Source organism: Bos indicus, chromosome 8, assembly GCF_029378745.1.
Source record: "Bos indicus isolate NIAB-ARS_2022 breed Sahiwal x Tharparkar chromosome 8, NIAB-ARS_B.indTharparkar_mat_pri_1.0, whole genome shotgun sequence".
Classification (NCBI taxonomy): Eukaryota; Metazoa; Chordata; class Mammalia; order Artiodactyla; family Bovidae; genus Bos; species Bos indicus.
Genome location: NC_091767.1, coordinates 109,951,631 through 109,969,183, shown reverse-complemented (window position 1 = coordinate 109,969,183; position 17,553 = coordinate 109,951,631). Strand labels below are relative to the sequence as shown.

Sequence of the window (17,553 nt, the reverse complement as noted above, 5' to 3'; positions counted from 1 at the left end):
AACATCAGTCCCTCCAATGAACACCCAGAACTGATCTCCTTTAGAATGGACTGGTTGGATCTCCTTGCAGTCCAAGGGACTCTCAAGAGTCTTCTCCAACACCACAGTTCAAAAGCATCAATTCTTCGGCGCTCAGCTTTCTTTATAGTCCAACTCTCACATCCATACATGACCACTGGAAAAACCATAGCCTTGACTGTGTTGAAATCTTATTCTTCATTCTAATCCTCTAGTCTAAGGAGAAACAAATTGATTTAGAAGAAACTGTGTTATTTTTTTCAATTACACGATCCAGTCCCTGCCTACTTGCCAGTTCTGTCTTGTGCTGTTCTTTTTCTTTACTGTTCGTGATGCAGTCACACTGGCTTCTATTTCTTTTTTTATTTTTTTTATTTTATTTTTAAACTTTACATAATTGTATTAGTTTTGCCAAATATCAAAATGAATCCACCACAGGTATGTTCCCCTGTCCCAAGTCTCTCGCACATAATTTTTCCTCTGCCTGGAATGGTCTTTCTAATATACTTGTACCCCAACTCCTGGCCCCTTTGCCTTATTAAACCATGTCCTTCCTTCAGGCCTTCAGCTAAATGTTACTTTCACTAGAAAGCAGTCTATGCGCCAAGCTAAATGACAGTTTCCCCAGTTATACACTCTCATATACATGGGTTTTTTCATAGCACATATCACAGTTTGTAATAATACCTTTTATTTGTGGTTGAGTCATATATGGTTTGTTCACTACATTGTAAGTTTCATACCAGTTTTGTTCACCATTTTACACATTTATCTTGGAAATTAGTCCACAGTAAGTATTTACTAACTTTTTGTTGGATGAATGACCAAATGAATGGGAGAACTTACAGAGGAAAATGAGTTTCAGTCCTGGATGACAGAAGCGCCTCATCATGTTGAGTAGGTTTAAGTCGCTGCCTGATTCATTTGTGGCACCAGGAAGCAGTCTACACTGTGGGTTCTCATTTCTGATCTTCCTCGTGGCAGTGGGGTAGCTCTCTTAAATGTCACGTAAATCCCAACCTGTTTTTGGTCAGGAGATAATTTAAGGCAAAAGAAATGCTTTTCATGGTTATGATTTCTAAAGGCTAGTAATAAGAAATAAATGATTTATCTGTTTGGAAGTATGATAAAAGTGGAATCTAACATGAGAGAGTATAGATACTCCATATGACACTGTCAGCTTAATACAAAATCAGTCTTTGCTTTTGTCTCAAATTTTGAAGACTTTTCCCCCCAGCAGTGTCCTGGTGCACAAGATTGCCCTCTGGTGGCCACTTACTGCGTTTTCACAGGCCTTACTCCCCCCTCACCCCTCATCTCACCTACACCTTATATTTTAGATTGAATTAGATTTTTAAAGTAACCTTTTTGTGATAAAATATATTGAGAAAAATATTTTAGAAAGCAATATGTATCAGAAGTCTTAAAAATACTTCCCTGATTAAGTAGTTCTTTTTCCCAAAATCAATTTTTAGGAAATAATTCAAAATTCCTAAAAAGCTTTATGTTCAAAGATGCTCACCACAGTGGCAGTTATAATTCTAAGAAATTAGACAACTTTACTTCTAACAACAGAAAATGAAGCAAATCAAGTTATCTAGGCAGTACACTATAAGAGCACAGAAAATGAAATCTTGACTTACCTTGGACTAATTACTTAGTCTTTTCACTTAGGAATTTGGTATTATAGCAGTAACTGCCTAATGCTATGTTATGAAGATTCAGTGCAATATGTTTATCCAGAGCCTGGCTCATTACAAGCAACAATAAATAGGCTTCCCAGGTGGCTCAGTGGTGAAGAATCTGCTTGTAATTCAGGAGACTTGGGTTCAGTCCCTGGGTCGGAAAGATCCCCTGGAGAAGGAAATGGCAACACACTCAGTATTCTTGCCTGGAGAATCCCATGGACAGAGGAGCCTGGTGGGCCACAGTCCCTAGGGTCCCAGAGAGTTGGACACCAACATGAGAGAGAGAACGAAGCAGGACAATTACATGTGCCTGTATTTAGCCTGTCTAAGAAGCAAAGCCCAAAACTTCTCCATGTAAAAGAGAGATTCAAGGAAAAGTATTCAAAATCTTAATAATAGATTTCTTCGGTGATTTTTTTTTCTTCTTTCTGTTCTCCTGTATTTTTATAGATTTTCTTTCTTCAACACATATTTCCCTTAAAATGGAGGTAGGTGGACTGTTATTTTTGAGCTAAAATTTTATGTTCACATGGGCTTCCCTTGTGGCTCAGCTGGTAGAGAATCCTCCTGCAATATGGGAGACCTGGGTTCGATGCCTGGGTTGGGAAGATCCCCTGGAGAAGGGAAAGGCTACCCACTCCAGTATTCTGGCCTGGAGAATTCCATGGACTGCATGGGGTTGCAAAGAGTCGGACACGACTGAGCGACTTTCACTTCACCATGTTCACATAGCGTATACTTCTCTGTGAGGATTTAAGGTGCCTTCGTGTATTCATAGTGTCACATGGTGAGTACCTTGACCTCAGCAGCTTGACGGGCTTGCCCACTCCTTCATCACTCAGTGACCTTCTTCACTTTAGGATATCACCCATTTCCCCCCTTTTTTTCATGATCACTTCTGCTAGATCTTCTTTTCAGCTATAAGCCCTGGAGTGTCTGAAGTTTGTCTTGACACGTTTGTCTTCTGCATTTATACGTTCCCTGCATGATCTCATTCAGTCCTTTGAATTTAAGTGCCATCTGCAAATGTTCTGATAACCAGATTTACATTTCTCCCTTGGTTGCTACACTCAGAGCTCTAACAGTGCCCTTGACATCTTCACTTGAGCGCTCCGTGTGGCACTGTAGCCTGACGCATCCAAAACAGCTCTTGATTTTACTCTATACGCTAAGCCTACTTTGCCCCTCGTGTTCTTCATTTGGTGACTGGCACCACACGAGTCATATTTGCTCTTCCTTTTTGTAAATATCTGGGGCTTCCCAGGTGGCACTAGTGATAAAAACCCTATTTACCAATGCTGGAGACATAAGAGATGTGGGTTCAATCTCTTGAGTCAGGAAGATCCCCCAGAGGAGGGCATGGCAACCCACTTCAGTATTCTTGCCTGGAGAATGGACAGAGGCGCCTGGAGAGCTTCAGTCCATGGGATCGCAAAGCAGTGAACATGACTAAGCGACTCAGCACGTGTGCATGCGTTGTAAATATCCAGTCCGTCAGCGAGTTCTGCTCAGCCTGCCATTCAGCGTGACCTTCATTGCTATCCTCCTTGTCTAACCAACTGTCACCTCTCGAAACTGTTTTCACCGTCTCTCATCTGATCATTCTGCCCCTTTTCTTGTCCCGATCCTCTGAGCCCCTCTCTACCACAGTCCAGTCTCCACATAACAACCAGAATGATCTTTTAAAAATGTAAAACCGGATCATGTCATTCCCATGCTCAAACCCGCCAAAGGCTTCCCATCCCTCTTCGAATAAAATTCAAACTGCCTTCCATAACTAGGTTTTCTTGGCCTCTGGCTTTCTTTCGGACCTTATGGTGATTCTGTTACCCGCTGCCTTGTTTCCTTAGGCTGTCCTTCTTTCTGTTTAACAGGATAAAGTTTGCCTTCTGCTCAGTAGAGAAGATTAGGCATTTTTAAAAAAAAAACGAAGTAACTTGCTGCATTTCTGACAGGTTATATGTGAACTAGAGATAGTGAAATAAAGAAAGAAAAGGCTTTTTACAGGTGGTGATTTATGTTTCCAAAGCTTTGTCACTGAGTTTGGTTGGAAAGGAATCCTACATTCTTTCCTTTGACCAGTTATTTTCTTGGTCACCCCCACCAGACTTTTTTGATGCTTAGCCAAGGAGCATGAGATCATCTTCAGGAAACACTAGTTCCTTTTTTTTTTTTTTTTTTTTGCTCCTTTGGCCATCTTTCAGCAAAGAAAATGTGAATTTTAAGACAGTATTGTTATATTTTGGAGGTTCCAGGCAAAGCATAACGAACAAAGTTACACTTCAGCTAATTCTCATAGCATATCATTTATCATGATCGAAAGATTCTCAAGTTTCCGGTTTTAAAAGGAATTTAGATCTCATCCGGTTCAACTTTCCTAATTTATAGATGAGGAATTTGAAGCTTAAAGAGAAAACACTATATCCTATGGAGCAGTTTTTCACCCTCCGAAATATTTACATATATTAAATCATTGGGCAGGGAGTTATGATTCCATTCTACAGATTAAAAAAGTGAAACTCAGAGAAGCTATTTGCTGAAGGTCACTCAGAGAAGCTTCCCTGGTAGCTCAGCTGGTAAAGAATCCACCTGCACTGCAGGAGACCCTGGTTCAATACCTGGGTCGAGAAGACCCCCTGGAGAAGGCTACCCACTCCAATATTCTTGAGCTTCCCTGGTGGCTCAGCTGGTAAAGATTCCGCCTGCAATGCAGAAGACCTGGGTTCAATCCCTGGGTTTGGAAGATCCCCTGGAGAAGGAAACAGCTACCCACTCTAGGATTCTGGCCTGGAGAATTCCATGGACTGTATAGTCCATTGTGTCACAGAGTTGGACACGACAGAGCAACTTTCAGTTTCACTCAGGGAAGCTATTTGTTGAAGAGGTTCAGCTGAGAATAGAACTCATATCTGACATTAAATACATGATAATGATAAACACACATCATTTTTCTTATGCTATGTTGCCTCCCAAAGAGGATTTGTAAGCTGGTAGAAAAGCAGATTCATATTATTAGTTCCTACTGTAAATGGATTTTAAAGTTATTTTTATTTTTATTATAAAAAATCAGTCTTTAATTTTGTACATGAAATGCTTTTTAAGTTGCATGCTAAAGTCTGACTGTGTGGATCACAACAAACATCTTCAAGAGATGGGAAAATTCTTCAAGAGATGGGAATACCAGACCACCTTACCTGTCTCCTGAGAAATCTGTATGCAGGTCAAGAAGCAACAGTTAGAACCGGACATGGAACAACAGACTGGTTCCAAATTGGGAAAGGCTGTACATCAAGGCTGCTTATTTAACATATGCAGAGCACATCATGAAAATGCCAGGCTGGATGAAGCACAAGCTGGAATCAAAATTGCCAGGAGAAATACCAGTAACCTCAGATATGCAGATGACACCACCCTTATGACAGAAAGTGAAGAGGAACTAAAGAGCTTTGATGAAAGTGAAAGAGGAGAGTAAAAAAGCTGGCCTAAAACTCAGCATTCAAAAAACCTAGATCACGGCATCTGGTCCCATTGCTTCATGGCAAATAGACGGGGAAACAATGGAAACAGTGAGACACTTTATTTTCTTGGGCTCCAGAATCACTGCAGATGGTGATTGCAGCCATGAAATTAAAAGATGCTTGCTCCTTGGAAGAAAAGCTATGACCAACCTAGACAGCGTACTAAAAAGCAGAGACATTACTTTGCCAACAAAGGTCCGTCTAGTCAAGGCTATGGTTTTCCCAGTGGTCGTGTATGGATGTGAGAGTTGGACCATAAAGAAAGCTGAGCGCTGAAGAATTGATGCTTTTGAACTGTGGTGTTGGAGAAGACTCTTGCAAGTCCCTTGGACTGCAAGGAGATCCAACCAGTCCATCCTAAAGGAAATCAATCCTGAATATTCACTGGAAGGACTGATGGGGAAGCTGAAACTACAATACTTTGGACACCTGATGTGAAGAACTGACTCACTGGAAAAGACCCTGATTTGGGGAAAGATTGAAGTCAGGAGGAAAAGGGGGCGACAGAGGATGAGATGGTTGGATAGCATCACCGACTTGATGTACTTGAGTTTGAGCAAGCTCTGGGAGTTGCTGATGGACAGGGAGGCCTGGCGTCCTGTAGTCCATGGGGTTGCAAAGAGTCGGACACAACTGAGTGACTGAATTGAACTCAGTTCTTGAAATGTTTTATAGTATGCATGTGATATACTTTACAATGTATTAATTTTATAATCAGAAGAATTTAAGATAGTAAAAATAATAGTGATAAGTGCATAGTAGAAACACTTTGAAAGTTAAAGGGGAAAACACTTACCTGACAGTCGCCCCCACTCCTGTAGTGAGCATTCTGGTGTATTCATGTCTGGTCTGTCCGTATTAATCTTGCTTATTCTCTAGCTGTGTTCCAGGTGCGTGTGATTTTTAAATAACATAGAGTGATGAGTTTTCAAAAACCTGTGAATTCTGTTGTTATACTTGTTTTCATCCTTACTTTTAAGATAACATACTCACCACGTAGAGTTATTTTTTTCTTATTGACTTCTCATTGCAGCTTATGGCATAAAACAAATCAAAATTAAAAATTTTTCTGGAGAAAATGTAAAATGCTCTAAAATAAATGGTTTAGGAGAGTGGAACTGTATTGTGATAAGCAGAGAGACAGATGTTTGTGGTCTTTTCTAGAATAGTAGAAAGTCCCAAAATAATAAGCATGTAGGTCCATAACATTATAGGAGCAAAATATTATATATATGTAATTATTTCCATTGAACATTTTTAATATGGGGAGAGCAGGTAGACAGATTTTATACATAAAGCAAGTTTTGTATTTTCCAGCCTGCAGAACACTTTGACTTTTAACATTATTTTATTTTTACAACAAGAATGTACAGTTTCCTAGTATGTATTTTTCAGCTATTTTTATCGTCACGAAGATACATAGCTAAAGAGGGATCAGGATATAATAGGATCTGGGAAGAAATCAGTACCTGAAGTGTTCGTCACTATATGAGGATATACTACTTGTTGTATATATGAAATATATCATTCGCAGTATCAGACCTTAAAAGTTATATGATTAAAAGTGATATTTACATGCAAATGTGATTTAAGGGTTAAGTGTTCATATAAAAAATTTTTAAATGTCTTTCTAGATAAGTTCATGAAGTTTCAAAGAACTTTGCTGTAATTGCTTAAGAGTTGAGAGTTGACATGTATGTTAATAATTGTATGTATATTAATCATTCTTTTAGTTTTTCAAATCTTATTCCAGTTGTCAGATCATTTTATTACACAATCTCATTCTGTCTCTTCTTTTTTGTAAATATTTCACTAGTAAGGAAGAGGAATCAAATAAAATTATTTATGATGGTTTTAGCATTGAACTGTAGTTAGCTTAGCATGTAAACTTTTTATTGTCTTCCTAGATTTCTACATAGATTTTACTCATTTCTGTGATAGTAGTTCTGAGTGTCTCTTTGAATGTAAATTATACTATACAGTTTCGTTCCGTTTGTAGACATTATGCTCCTTCAGTGCCCATCGAATGTCCTTCTAATAGGGGACCAAAGGGTATTATTAAGACACACAGAACTTTGCTTGGCTCCTTCCTTTTCATTTCATTATTGTTTTCATTTTTATTTTAAATGTTAAAATATAAAGCCATATGGAGCATAATATGGCAGACACTCATGTGCCCACACCTAGAGGACTGTTAACATTTCGGTATTTTGCTTAATAGAAAATTTCCAAATAGAGTCGGAGCCCTCCTCTTTCTTTTCTTCCCTGCTTCCCTTTTCTTCCCTCCCTCTACAGAGATAAACAAGGCGTAAAACCTGCCTATACCCTCTCAGTCTATGGTTAGTTTTTATTGCATTCAAAGGCAAATAAAATACTCTGCCTAGGGTATTATGTATCCATTTGCTTAGTATTGTTTAGTATGGCTTTTAAATTTTTACTTCAGTCAGTAGATCAGGGGCCTTCCCTGGCAGTGCAGTGGTTGAGACTCCAGACTCGGTGCTCCCAGTGCGGGAGATGCAGATCTGACCCCGGACTGGGGAGCGAAGATCCCACGTTCCTTGCAATTTGCCAAAAAAATTTTTATTTTTTAATTTTTTTTGCAGAGGAATAAATGTTTGTTGAGTTGAGAGGAAAAATCTCTGAACATAGAATTAATTACAAAGCATAAATCACTCTTTTAAATGAGGGTAATATGGATATTTTAGATAAATGCAACTAAGAAAACTCAAGGCATAAGAAGGAATTGTGAGAAATAAAGATAGAATTAATATATACTATTTTCATATATTTAGGTCAAGGGAGGAGTGATTATACTTCATATGCTCTGAGGTTCTTCCTGTGGGGGGTAACGTTATTGGTTAATTTTGGACTTAGGTTATTTTATACATTTTTATTATTTGTTTAAATTTATTTTAATTGGAGGCTAATTACTTTACAGTATTGTAGTGGTTTTGCCATACATTGACATGAATCCGCCACGGGTGTACATGTGTTCCCCATCCTGACCCTCCCTCCCCATCCCATCCCTCAGGGTCATCCCAGTGCACCGGCCCTGAGCACCCTGTCTCATGCATAGAACCTGGACTGACGATCTATTTCACATATGATAATGTTTTAAATCAATTAATTTGTACAAAATTTCCCCCCCAAATTTTAAAAATCAATTAATTTGTACAAAATAATTAAGCACTCCTTTTTTATGTATTATTCTGCAGTTTGCTTTTTTCCATGCAATATTTGTAGGATTTATGTGTATTCATACATATAGGCCTAGTTTCCTTATTTAGCTACAGAATCCCAACCAAGGAAATAACACAGTTTATCTATTCTTCTTTTAATAGATCTTTAGGTTGTTTTTTTTTTTCTTTGCAAATTGTTGGCCTGCTTTCGGTATGTAGTCAGTCAATCAACAAGGGCTTATTACAGCTCTAGTCATGTACCCAGCCCCTTCCTAAAGCGCTTACAGGCTAGTAGGGACCGGAGCTGTAGGCCTGTTCAGTGTAGGAGTAAGATGGGAGAGAAACTGAACTCTGCGACCTGTGTTGGGTGACTTTTTCTGGTTTCCGCTTAAGGTTTTTTTGGTTTGTAGGTACATATAATTTATTTAAAGTTACCGTGCTTTTGCAGTAAATCTTTAACGTCTTAAAATGATTTGCTTCTTTTAGGTGCTTGTTTCAATTGCCAGGATAACAGCGAAGGGGATCACTGTGAAGAATGCACAGAAGGATTTTATCAGAGTCCTGATGGCTCGAAAGAATGTCTTCGCTGCCCTTGTTCAGCAGTGACATCTACAGGCAGTTGTATCATAAGTAAGGCCTTTCTCTAAATACTCATTTTTAGAGGAAAAATCAGTGAGTCAGTGATCAGCAGGTAGAAAGTTCTAGATGCTGTAGGTGAAAGGGAGTTATAAAAACAGTAAAGCTTTGCAGTAAATGCATTTGTGAAATGAGACACAAAGGAGGGATGCGAGTGTTGTTGTTAAAGCTGTATTTTATCCTGTCTTACGCGATTAAAGAGGAAGAAGTAAAAGAATTACGAGTGCCTCTCCATCTCAACTACTCAGATTCTTTAGATGAGCGTACTTCTTTTGTTCTCTTTAGGTTTTCTGGACAATTAATAAATAAAGTGTAAATTGTTACTTTGGATTCCATGTGTTTCTTAAGTTTGAGAGGAGATAATAGGCGGAGGCTGTAAAATGTTTTTTTGTATGTGTGGGGGGGGCGGGGGCGGGGTTAGTAGTAGTTTTGCATTTTGAAGCAACTTGAAATTGTACTAAACCATGTTGGTGTTCTTGCTCTTTAGAGTTGGGTGAATCGGAACCTGAATGTGTCCAGTGTAAAGACGGTTACACAGGCCAGAACTGCAATGACTGTAATCATGGCTACTATAATTCTGACAGCATCTGTGTGGAGTGCCAGTGCCACGGCCACGTGGACCCAGTTAAGACTCCAAGGGTTTGTGAGCCCGAGAGCGGGGAGTGCATCAGCTGCCTCCACAACACCACCGGCTTTTGGTGTGAAAACTGCCTGGACGGTTACGATCGAGACCTCGAGGGAAACTGCATCACGAAAGGTAAAACTTCGCCTAAGGGTGTACAGTTAATATCTTAACCTAGCAAGGAAAATGTCAGGACAACTACTTTTAGCTTCGTAAAACCTTCCAGTCCCACCAGGGAAGTTTTTTTGGGAAATAGATTTCGATAGAGATTTGCCCAAAGAGATTCCCTTCTATTCCTGCTGCTCTGCTGAGACTCCAGAGTCAACTCCAGAAGTTTGAGGACCATGATGAAGTCATTGCGGTGTTCTCACATCTTCTCATCTGTTTTTATTTTAATAATTTAAAGTCCTGTCGTTTCTTTTATCTTTTGCTTCCTGTAGTCTCATCACTTCCAGGGATCATCAAAGATCTTTTTAAGTAGAAACCTACAACTTGACTAGAAGTTAGCTGAGAAATAAGAATTTATTCCAGCTTCTGTCCTAACTTTGAGCCTAAGTTTTCCCACCTGATGGAGGAAATAGTAAAAATATTCCTTCATTTTTGAAAGAAAAAAGTTACTCACGTGGCAAAATGTTTCTTATAGGGAAGTTCAGTAAGGATTCAGATAAAAATTAATGATTAGAAATTCGGGATGAGTTGGGGATATTCAGACTTACTTAGGTCATAGAGATCAGACCATGCTCTTCTATAAACTGTTCTTTGATATTCTGACAGAAGCCGAATCCTGGGCTGATACAGTTGCCCTTTGGCAAGAGTTAGTCTTGTACCATTTTCTTGATATCCTTATTCTGCTGTGATCAAGGCTCAAACACTCAGATTGAACCCTATCCCTAGTCCAGAGAACCTGCCACTCAATTTTCTTTCCCACTGGAGGCGTACGCCTTGTCCGTATTTAGCTGACCAGGCTGTGATGACTTTTCTTATTAGCTATTAGGGAATGTAAGACATGCCTCTTTTTAGGGTGGATTGGTGTGCCGGCTGTGGTGATGAATTGTGATGATAACAGGGATCATTTCATCGAGTGCCTAGTATGTGCCACGCACTATGGACATTAAATGTAACGATGTTCTATACTTTATTTAATCCTTCCCAAGGACTCTGTAAAATAGATACCGTTATTCCCATTTCATAGGTGAGGAATCTCAGTTTTAACAAGATTGGCTCACTTATTTATTGCTACACAGTTCTACTTGATCCCAAAGCTTTTGGTATTTCTACTGAGCTATGCTGCATTAGAAGTACACAGTATAGTACCTTAGTTGTAAAATAACTATATCTATTTAAAGGAAAAATCACTATGCTGGCAATGGCTGTTTTCTCTCTCAGCTGATGTCAACTATGGCCATTTAAATTGTGTTTTTCAGAAGCAACTAGAAATGCAATTTCCCCTATTTTGTTTTTGCCTCCATTAAAGAGAATTTTACCTTTATGAAGTGCCATCAGACATGCTGAACTTATTTTAGTTCAAACGAGTATTAGCTATCCCTTTCACTTTTAACAAAGTGATTTAGAAGTCACTAGTGACATACTTACTACCTTTTCAGGAATTTGTATGAATCTATTCAAGAGTACAGGAGGATGGAAAACTCCAACATTAGAATTTTCCCAAAGATTTTAGTATGGATATTATATACGTTTTGGATAACAGCCATGGGTGTAATAATCTAGTTTTCTAGACCCTGATTCTTTCCACTATATTTCTTGAGAAATTATTTTTTAACTTACTTTAACATTACTTTAAAGCAGAGTATCATGTCAACATCCCATATCAACTTCCACTCCCATGTGTATTTCTTTTATTGTTTCTTAAAACCAGATATTTTGTCTTTTACATTTCATTCTCTGTTTTTATTTTCAGAAGTTATTGTTCCAACACCTGAAGGTTCTACCATTTTGGTTTCCAATGCCTCTTTGACCACATCAGTGCCCACCCCTGTTATAAATAGCACCTTTACCCCTACCACCCCGCAGACTATCTTTTCAGTAAGCTCTGCAGAAAACAGCACGTCGGCCTTAGCGGACGTGTCATGGACCCAATTTAACATCATCATTTTGACAGTCATCATCATTGTGGTGGTGCTGCTGATGGGGTTTGTGGGGGCTGTGTATATGTACCGGGAGTACCAAAACCGGAAACTCAACGCCCCCTTTTGGACCATCGAGCTGAAAGAAGACAATATCAGTTTCAGCAGCTACCACGACAGCATTCCCAACGCAGATGTGTCAGGATTGTTGGAAGATGATGGCAATGAAGTGGCTCCCAACGGGCAGCTGACCCTGACGACCCCAATGCATAACTATAAAGCCTGAGGAGGAGCCAGAGCTGTTCTCCTGGACTTTAAGGCCACAGTGCTTACTAAGACAGCATCATTCTCTGCGCCACAGCCTGGGTAGAGTCGCTGAGATGAGAAAGCAAAGGCATGTAGTGCATCGGAAATTTTCAGGTACAAACGTGTAATGTACTTAGCCTGTTACTCTTAGTTTTCCCATGAAGATCTGAAGCAGTCACTGACGATGAGGACTTGAAGTAAAGTGTATTTTTGTACCGAACCACATGGGAGGGTAGAAGGCTGGGCCTCTCAGTGCAGCCCCAGTCCGCTTTGACCTCCAAACAGATTCCTGGGGGAATGTTCACCATCAGTGGAAACAGGATGATGGATGTGGAGGGGAAAGGACTGCCAGAAGACTTTATCTCCATTCTTGATAAAGGAAGGCCAGGAAGGATATTCATTTTACTGGACTAAAAGACATCCTTGAGGAAAAGCTGATATTTGGGCTGTGTCATAATACACAATCTTGATTGTTTCTATAATAGGGGCAGTGAAGTCCCAAGAAGATCTTTAGAAGGGTTTGATTTTTCTTTCCAGAGTTTTTGCTCAATAATAAGATGAAAGCACAGGATAAGCTTCTAATGGTAGAGAGAGGAAGGCAATGTCTGGGAAAGCATAAAGCTGATGATTCTCCTTAAGGCCTCAGTGTAAATGATAAATTGTTTAAAAAGAAGGAATACTCCTGCCTCTAGAGAAATAAGGTGTATATAGTTAATGTAGAATATCTGCTCAGCATTGTATTTGTATCTATTTGTAAAAAAAAAATCATGTCTTATTTTATCATCTAGAATTTATTTGTATAGCAGTTAATGGCATTGTAAAAAGAAAATATGGGGTTAAAATACTGTAAAATAGATGGCAATATTGCTAGAGCTGGGACTCTGGTGAGCATCAGTGATTTTTAGTCCCTCTTTTGACATTGTTGAAATTTATAAGAGGTTGGATGTTTCTAATTTTTCCCTTTTTCAGTCTAAAAGTAGAGTTCTATCGTCTTTGACTTCCTATAGATTCAAGCAATAGATTTTGAAGACAATGATTGTTAAGCTGGGACACAAGACTGCATTCTCCAAACTACTCACCTGTTTAGACATTAGCTTCTCTATATTTTACATAGATTAAAGTAGAACAAACACATGCTTATTAAAAAAATTTTTTTAAGTAACAATAGTCTTCCAAAGGAAGAAATGTTTTAGCTCCAAAAGAAAAGCCATCATATCACTTGGGATCCGCTGTGAAATATCGTACCTGTGAACTATTTATATTCTCTCCCACCCCCAAATACTCCTGCATTTGAATGTAGCCGGTCACTCAGATGCCACGGGGTGTGGACCACGTCCTGCATGCTGCAGTTCTTGTATCTTCCTGTCTGGCTGGAAGGTGGCTCCGTGGTTGAGAGGGTATAGTCAGGCATTGCATTTAGATGCAGTTTTTTCTTTGAGGCCATCTCTGCCTTTGCTCTCCTCTAATTATGATGTTGACAGATTGTAGATTAAGGAAAGCCAGGAAAAACAACCAGAAGTCAAATGCAGATATTTATTAGGAGGAATAACAAACTGTCAAGTAGTTAGAAAAAAAAAAAAGCAAAAATTAAACCTACGAACCCCTGCCAAGCTGATCACCCTACCTGACTTCTCCAGAGAAAAACCTGGAATTTGGTCATCCCTCTGCAGTTGGAGATGATGCTCTGGAGGATGTACAGGCAGATAATCTACTTCTAGTAACTGGAGAGGCTCTGGATATCTGGCCATTGCTCATGAAAGTAGAGATCACATTAAAATCAGATAATGTTTCTATAGCCCTCTGCAGTTGGAGACGATGCTCTGGAGGATGTACAGGCAGATAATCTACTTCTAGTAACTGGAGAGGCTCTGGATATCTGGCCATTGCTCATGAAAGAGAGATCACATTAAAATCAGATAATGTTTCTATAGCCCTCTGCAGTTTGCAAGGCGGCTTTCTGTACCTGTGTCCTTCGTTCCTCACCACAAGCCTTTGAGGAAGTAATTGTTGTTCCCAGTTATCGGTGAGGTTAAATGTCGTGTTCAAGGCTACACCGTATGTTATTAGGCTTGGAATCAGGACTCCTAACTCAGAAGCACATGTTTTTTTCAGCTGTATGCTTGTGCAGAAATGACCCAGCTGCAGACATTGGAAGGCTGGGAGGAAGAATCCCATCTGTGAACGTTTCTGATTTTTGTAAATACAAGGTACAATCCAGGGCTATATAGCCACGAAGGACTTTGCAGAAAGAACATGGAGGATTACTCTCTGAAGCCAGTGTTGGTGATAAGAAAATAAAAATACCAGTCTGTGCTTCATAAAAGGAAACTGATCTTTCCATGCAGGGAAAGAAAACCCGATTTCCCCAGCAGCTGCCACATATGCGTCTAGAGACTGTTCCAAGGAATTGTGTAAAGTGACATATGCCTTTCCCAGACTATCACGCCCTCAAAGCCAGGGATTGAGGATAGTGGGACATGAACGTTTGTTCACAGAAGTTAACACAATAAAGAAAGAAAGAGTTTGTTGGGGTCTAAGAGCCAAAGCTGAACGAACAGTCCAGATTCTGGCTATGTAGACATTCCTTGAAACAGACGTTAAAAGGAGTTGCAAAAATCGAATCACAAAGAACGTTTACATATTTATGAACAGAGCCTAGGTCATGTTCTTAATTTATCCTGGTGGAAAAAATTAAGCTCTTAAAATCTATTTTAAATAATATTCTTTAGTGCTCTGTGTTTCTGCTGGTGGAGGTAATTTTGCTCTAAAGTAGAAATCCATCATGAAGTGATCTACCACCAAAATCACTCTAGGAAATTGGCCTGAGAAAAATGCCTTGCACAGCAGTCATTCCGCTAGAAGTGTGATCCCCACGCACCAGGGTCCCATACATCCTTTAGAAAGACTAAGAGTGTCTCAGAAGTAGGGATGTGTTTATTTTCAAATGTGGTGAGACTAGTGTGAATCTGATTGACGAATGACAGATACTGCTGTGGGATGACATTTTCATCTTCATTAATTCATTGCAGTGAGCCCTGTGCATTTCTGACAGTCATGTGTCCTGGGTAGTGTTGAGAAGTGTGTCTGTCCTCCTTTACTTTCCCCTCCCTACTGCTGTCCTCTAGCTCCCAGAGGTGTCTTACTAATAGAATTTCTCTAGTTACAGAGAAAAATGATGATAAAACTAAACCTCATGTATACTAAGGTCCTGTGGACTTAATGTGTTACTTTTAGGGAACCTGAATTTTAAGAGCGAACAGAGCTGACACGGAATGGGAGGAGAGAGGTTTGTGGGGGAGAGGATTTGTGGAAGCATCGCGTTGTATGTCTGCACTCTCGCCCCAGGATTCCTGGAGACTTTGACCGTTAAGCAGCACTCAGTGACCTGCGGCTCGCTGTGGCCAGCTGAGTGCCTGGAGGACATGTAGCCCTTCTTGTGCTGCTCTGGAGCCAGAGAGCTGAAACGACAGCCCTTCCTACTGACAGCACTAGTTTGGACCGCATTATTAAATCATTCACTTTGGTCCTGTCTTTCTTTGTAGGACATACGGTCAACATAGCACCTCTGATTATGAACATTCCCTGGTTCTTATATTTTGAGGTATGTGGGAAGGAGTTCAATTTATATATCACAAGGAAAGAAAGCTCCCACAAAAATTTCGGAAAACTAAAAAGCAACCCAAGGTAACCCGTTAGAGCAAAGGAAGCATCTCTGGCCTCATCGACGAAGAGCCTTTGGTCTGTTATGATCGTCTCGATAGGAGTTTGGGAGCTGAAACGAGTTTGGTGTGTGCAGGGGAGTGACGGGAGGTTAGTGTAAGTTTTCCCTCAACCTTGAGCCAGTGACTACGCCAAGGGAAGAAGCAGGAAGAGCACACTGGTTCACCTGAAGAAATCAAACGATACCACGTGAACTAAAAAGGCTACAGATCCCCAGAGTGTCAGAGGTCGAATGATGCTTTTTCAAAGGCCACTGGGAACCATCTGCAGTAACTGTACCAGCAGCTCTAGAACGCGAGACCAGGCCTGAGGCCTGCACTAGCCTGAGAGCTGACTGATTTAAAGCGACTTCATGCTAGGCACAAGCACTCTGTAATACGTTAAATTTCCGCCCAAGCAATTGGGAGTGTTTCTGAAACATTAAAATCGTATTTATGTCACTAAAATTCTAACGCACATCTTAAAAACATGTCTCATACATATGCTGGACTAGGCTTCATGATGCATTTCTAAATTTGTGTATGATTTGAATATAAGAAAGAATTTATACAAGAGTGTTATTTAAAATTATTAAAAAATAAATGTATATAATTTGTACCTGTTGTAGATTTGCTGTTTTACTTTTTTATGTGGTCACAGTTGTTGGAAGTCTTTTAATATGTGTCACAGATCACTTATTTTCAAACTGCTTCTTGAAAATCTTTGTGTCCTGCGTTTATTGATCATGCTTTCTGTTTCAAGAAGTTCCTTTAAAGAATGTTTTCCACTTAGGGGAAAAAAATGCCACACGAAGAATATTCCCCCTCTCAAAACACCCTGAAGCAAAAAGCATATATTAACATATAATCTTGTTTAATAACTGTCCCCTATGAGATCCATTGGACTTCCCTGGTAGCTCAGACATTAAAGCGTCTGCCTACAATGAGGGAGACTGAGTTCAATTCCTGGGTCCAGAAGATCCTCTGGAGAAGGAAATGGCAAAGCACTCCAGTACTCTTGCCTGGAAAATTCCATGGACGGAGGAGCATGGTAGGCTACAGTCCATGGGGACACGACTGAGTGATGTCACTTTCTTTCTGTCTTTCTATGATATCCACTGGGCATCCCTGAAAGCTCAGTTGGTAAAGAATCTGCCTGCAATGCAGGAGACCCCAGTTCAATTCCTGGGTCAAGAAGAACCACTGGAGAAAGGATAGGCTACCCACTCTACTATTCTTGGGTTTCCTTTGTGGCTCAGCTGCTAAAGAATCCTCCTGCCATGTGGGGGACCTGGGTTCAATCCCTGGGTTGGGAAGATCCCCTGGAGAAGGGAAAGGCTATGCAGTCTATTCTTGCCTGGAGAATTCCATGGACTGTATAGTCCATGGGATCACAAAGAGTCAGATACGACTGAGCAACTTTAACTTCACTTTAATCTCTGCTCCAGATAAGGAAGAGTCTTAACCCTTCCTTATGCTCACTACCAACCGTATTAAAATAATGTATACTTTCCTGTATTTGCCAGGTTATATGATGTCTTTTCCCCTTTGTTGGTACTGTCTCTTCTATCTATAATGTCCTGGAAAATGTTTATTCATTCTTTGCAACCGCTTGATAAAAGAGGGTTGATAAGTCCTTAACATATACCCCCGTTGGCCTAAAGAAGAATTCTCCTATTGCACATATTTTATTAAAAATACTTGTTCTGTTATGTCTTCCTTGGTAAACTGTAATCCTTGAAGCCAGGAGCACATGCTCTTTCGTCTCTAGTATCTGGCACAGTGCTGGCATACTGTGGGTACT

The 17,553-nt window shown here is 39.9% G+C and overlaps 1 protein-coding gene across 1 annotated transcript in view; it reads left to right on the top strand.

The window, feature by feature from the left end:
* The window catches only part of MEGF9 (multiple EGF like domains 9), an 80,922-nt gene extending 64,554 nt beyond the window's left edge, over positions 1–16,368 (top strand). The window contains exons 4-6 of the mRNA XM_070795386.1: positions 8,890–9,033; positions 9,527–9,796; positions 11,580–16,368. Coding sequence (XP_070651487.1) covers positions 8,890–9,033; positions 9,527–9,796; positions 11,580–12,031 — 866 coding nt within the window. The 3' untranslated portion in view covers positions 12,032–16,368. The remainder of the gene's footprint in view (positions 1–8,889; positions 9,034–9,526; positions 9,797–11,579) is intronic.
* The last annotated feature ends 1,185 nt before the right edge of the window (positions 16,369–17,553 follow it).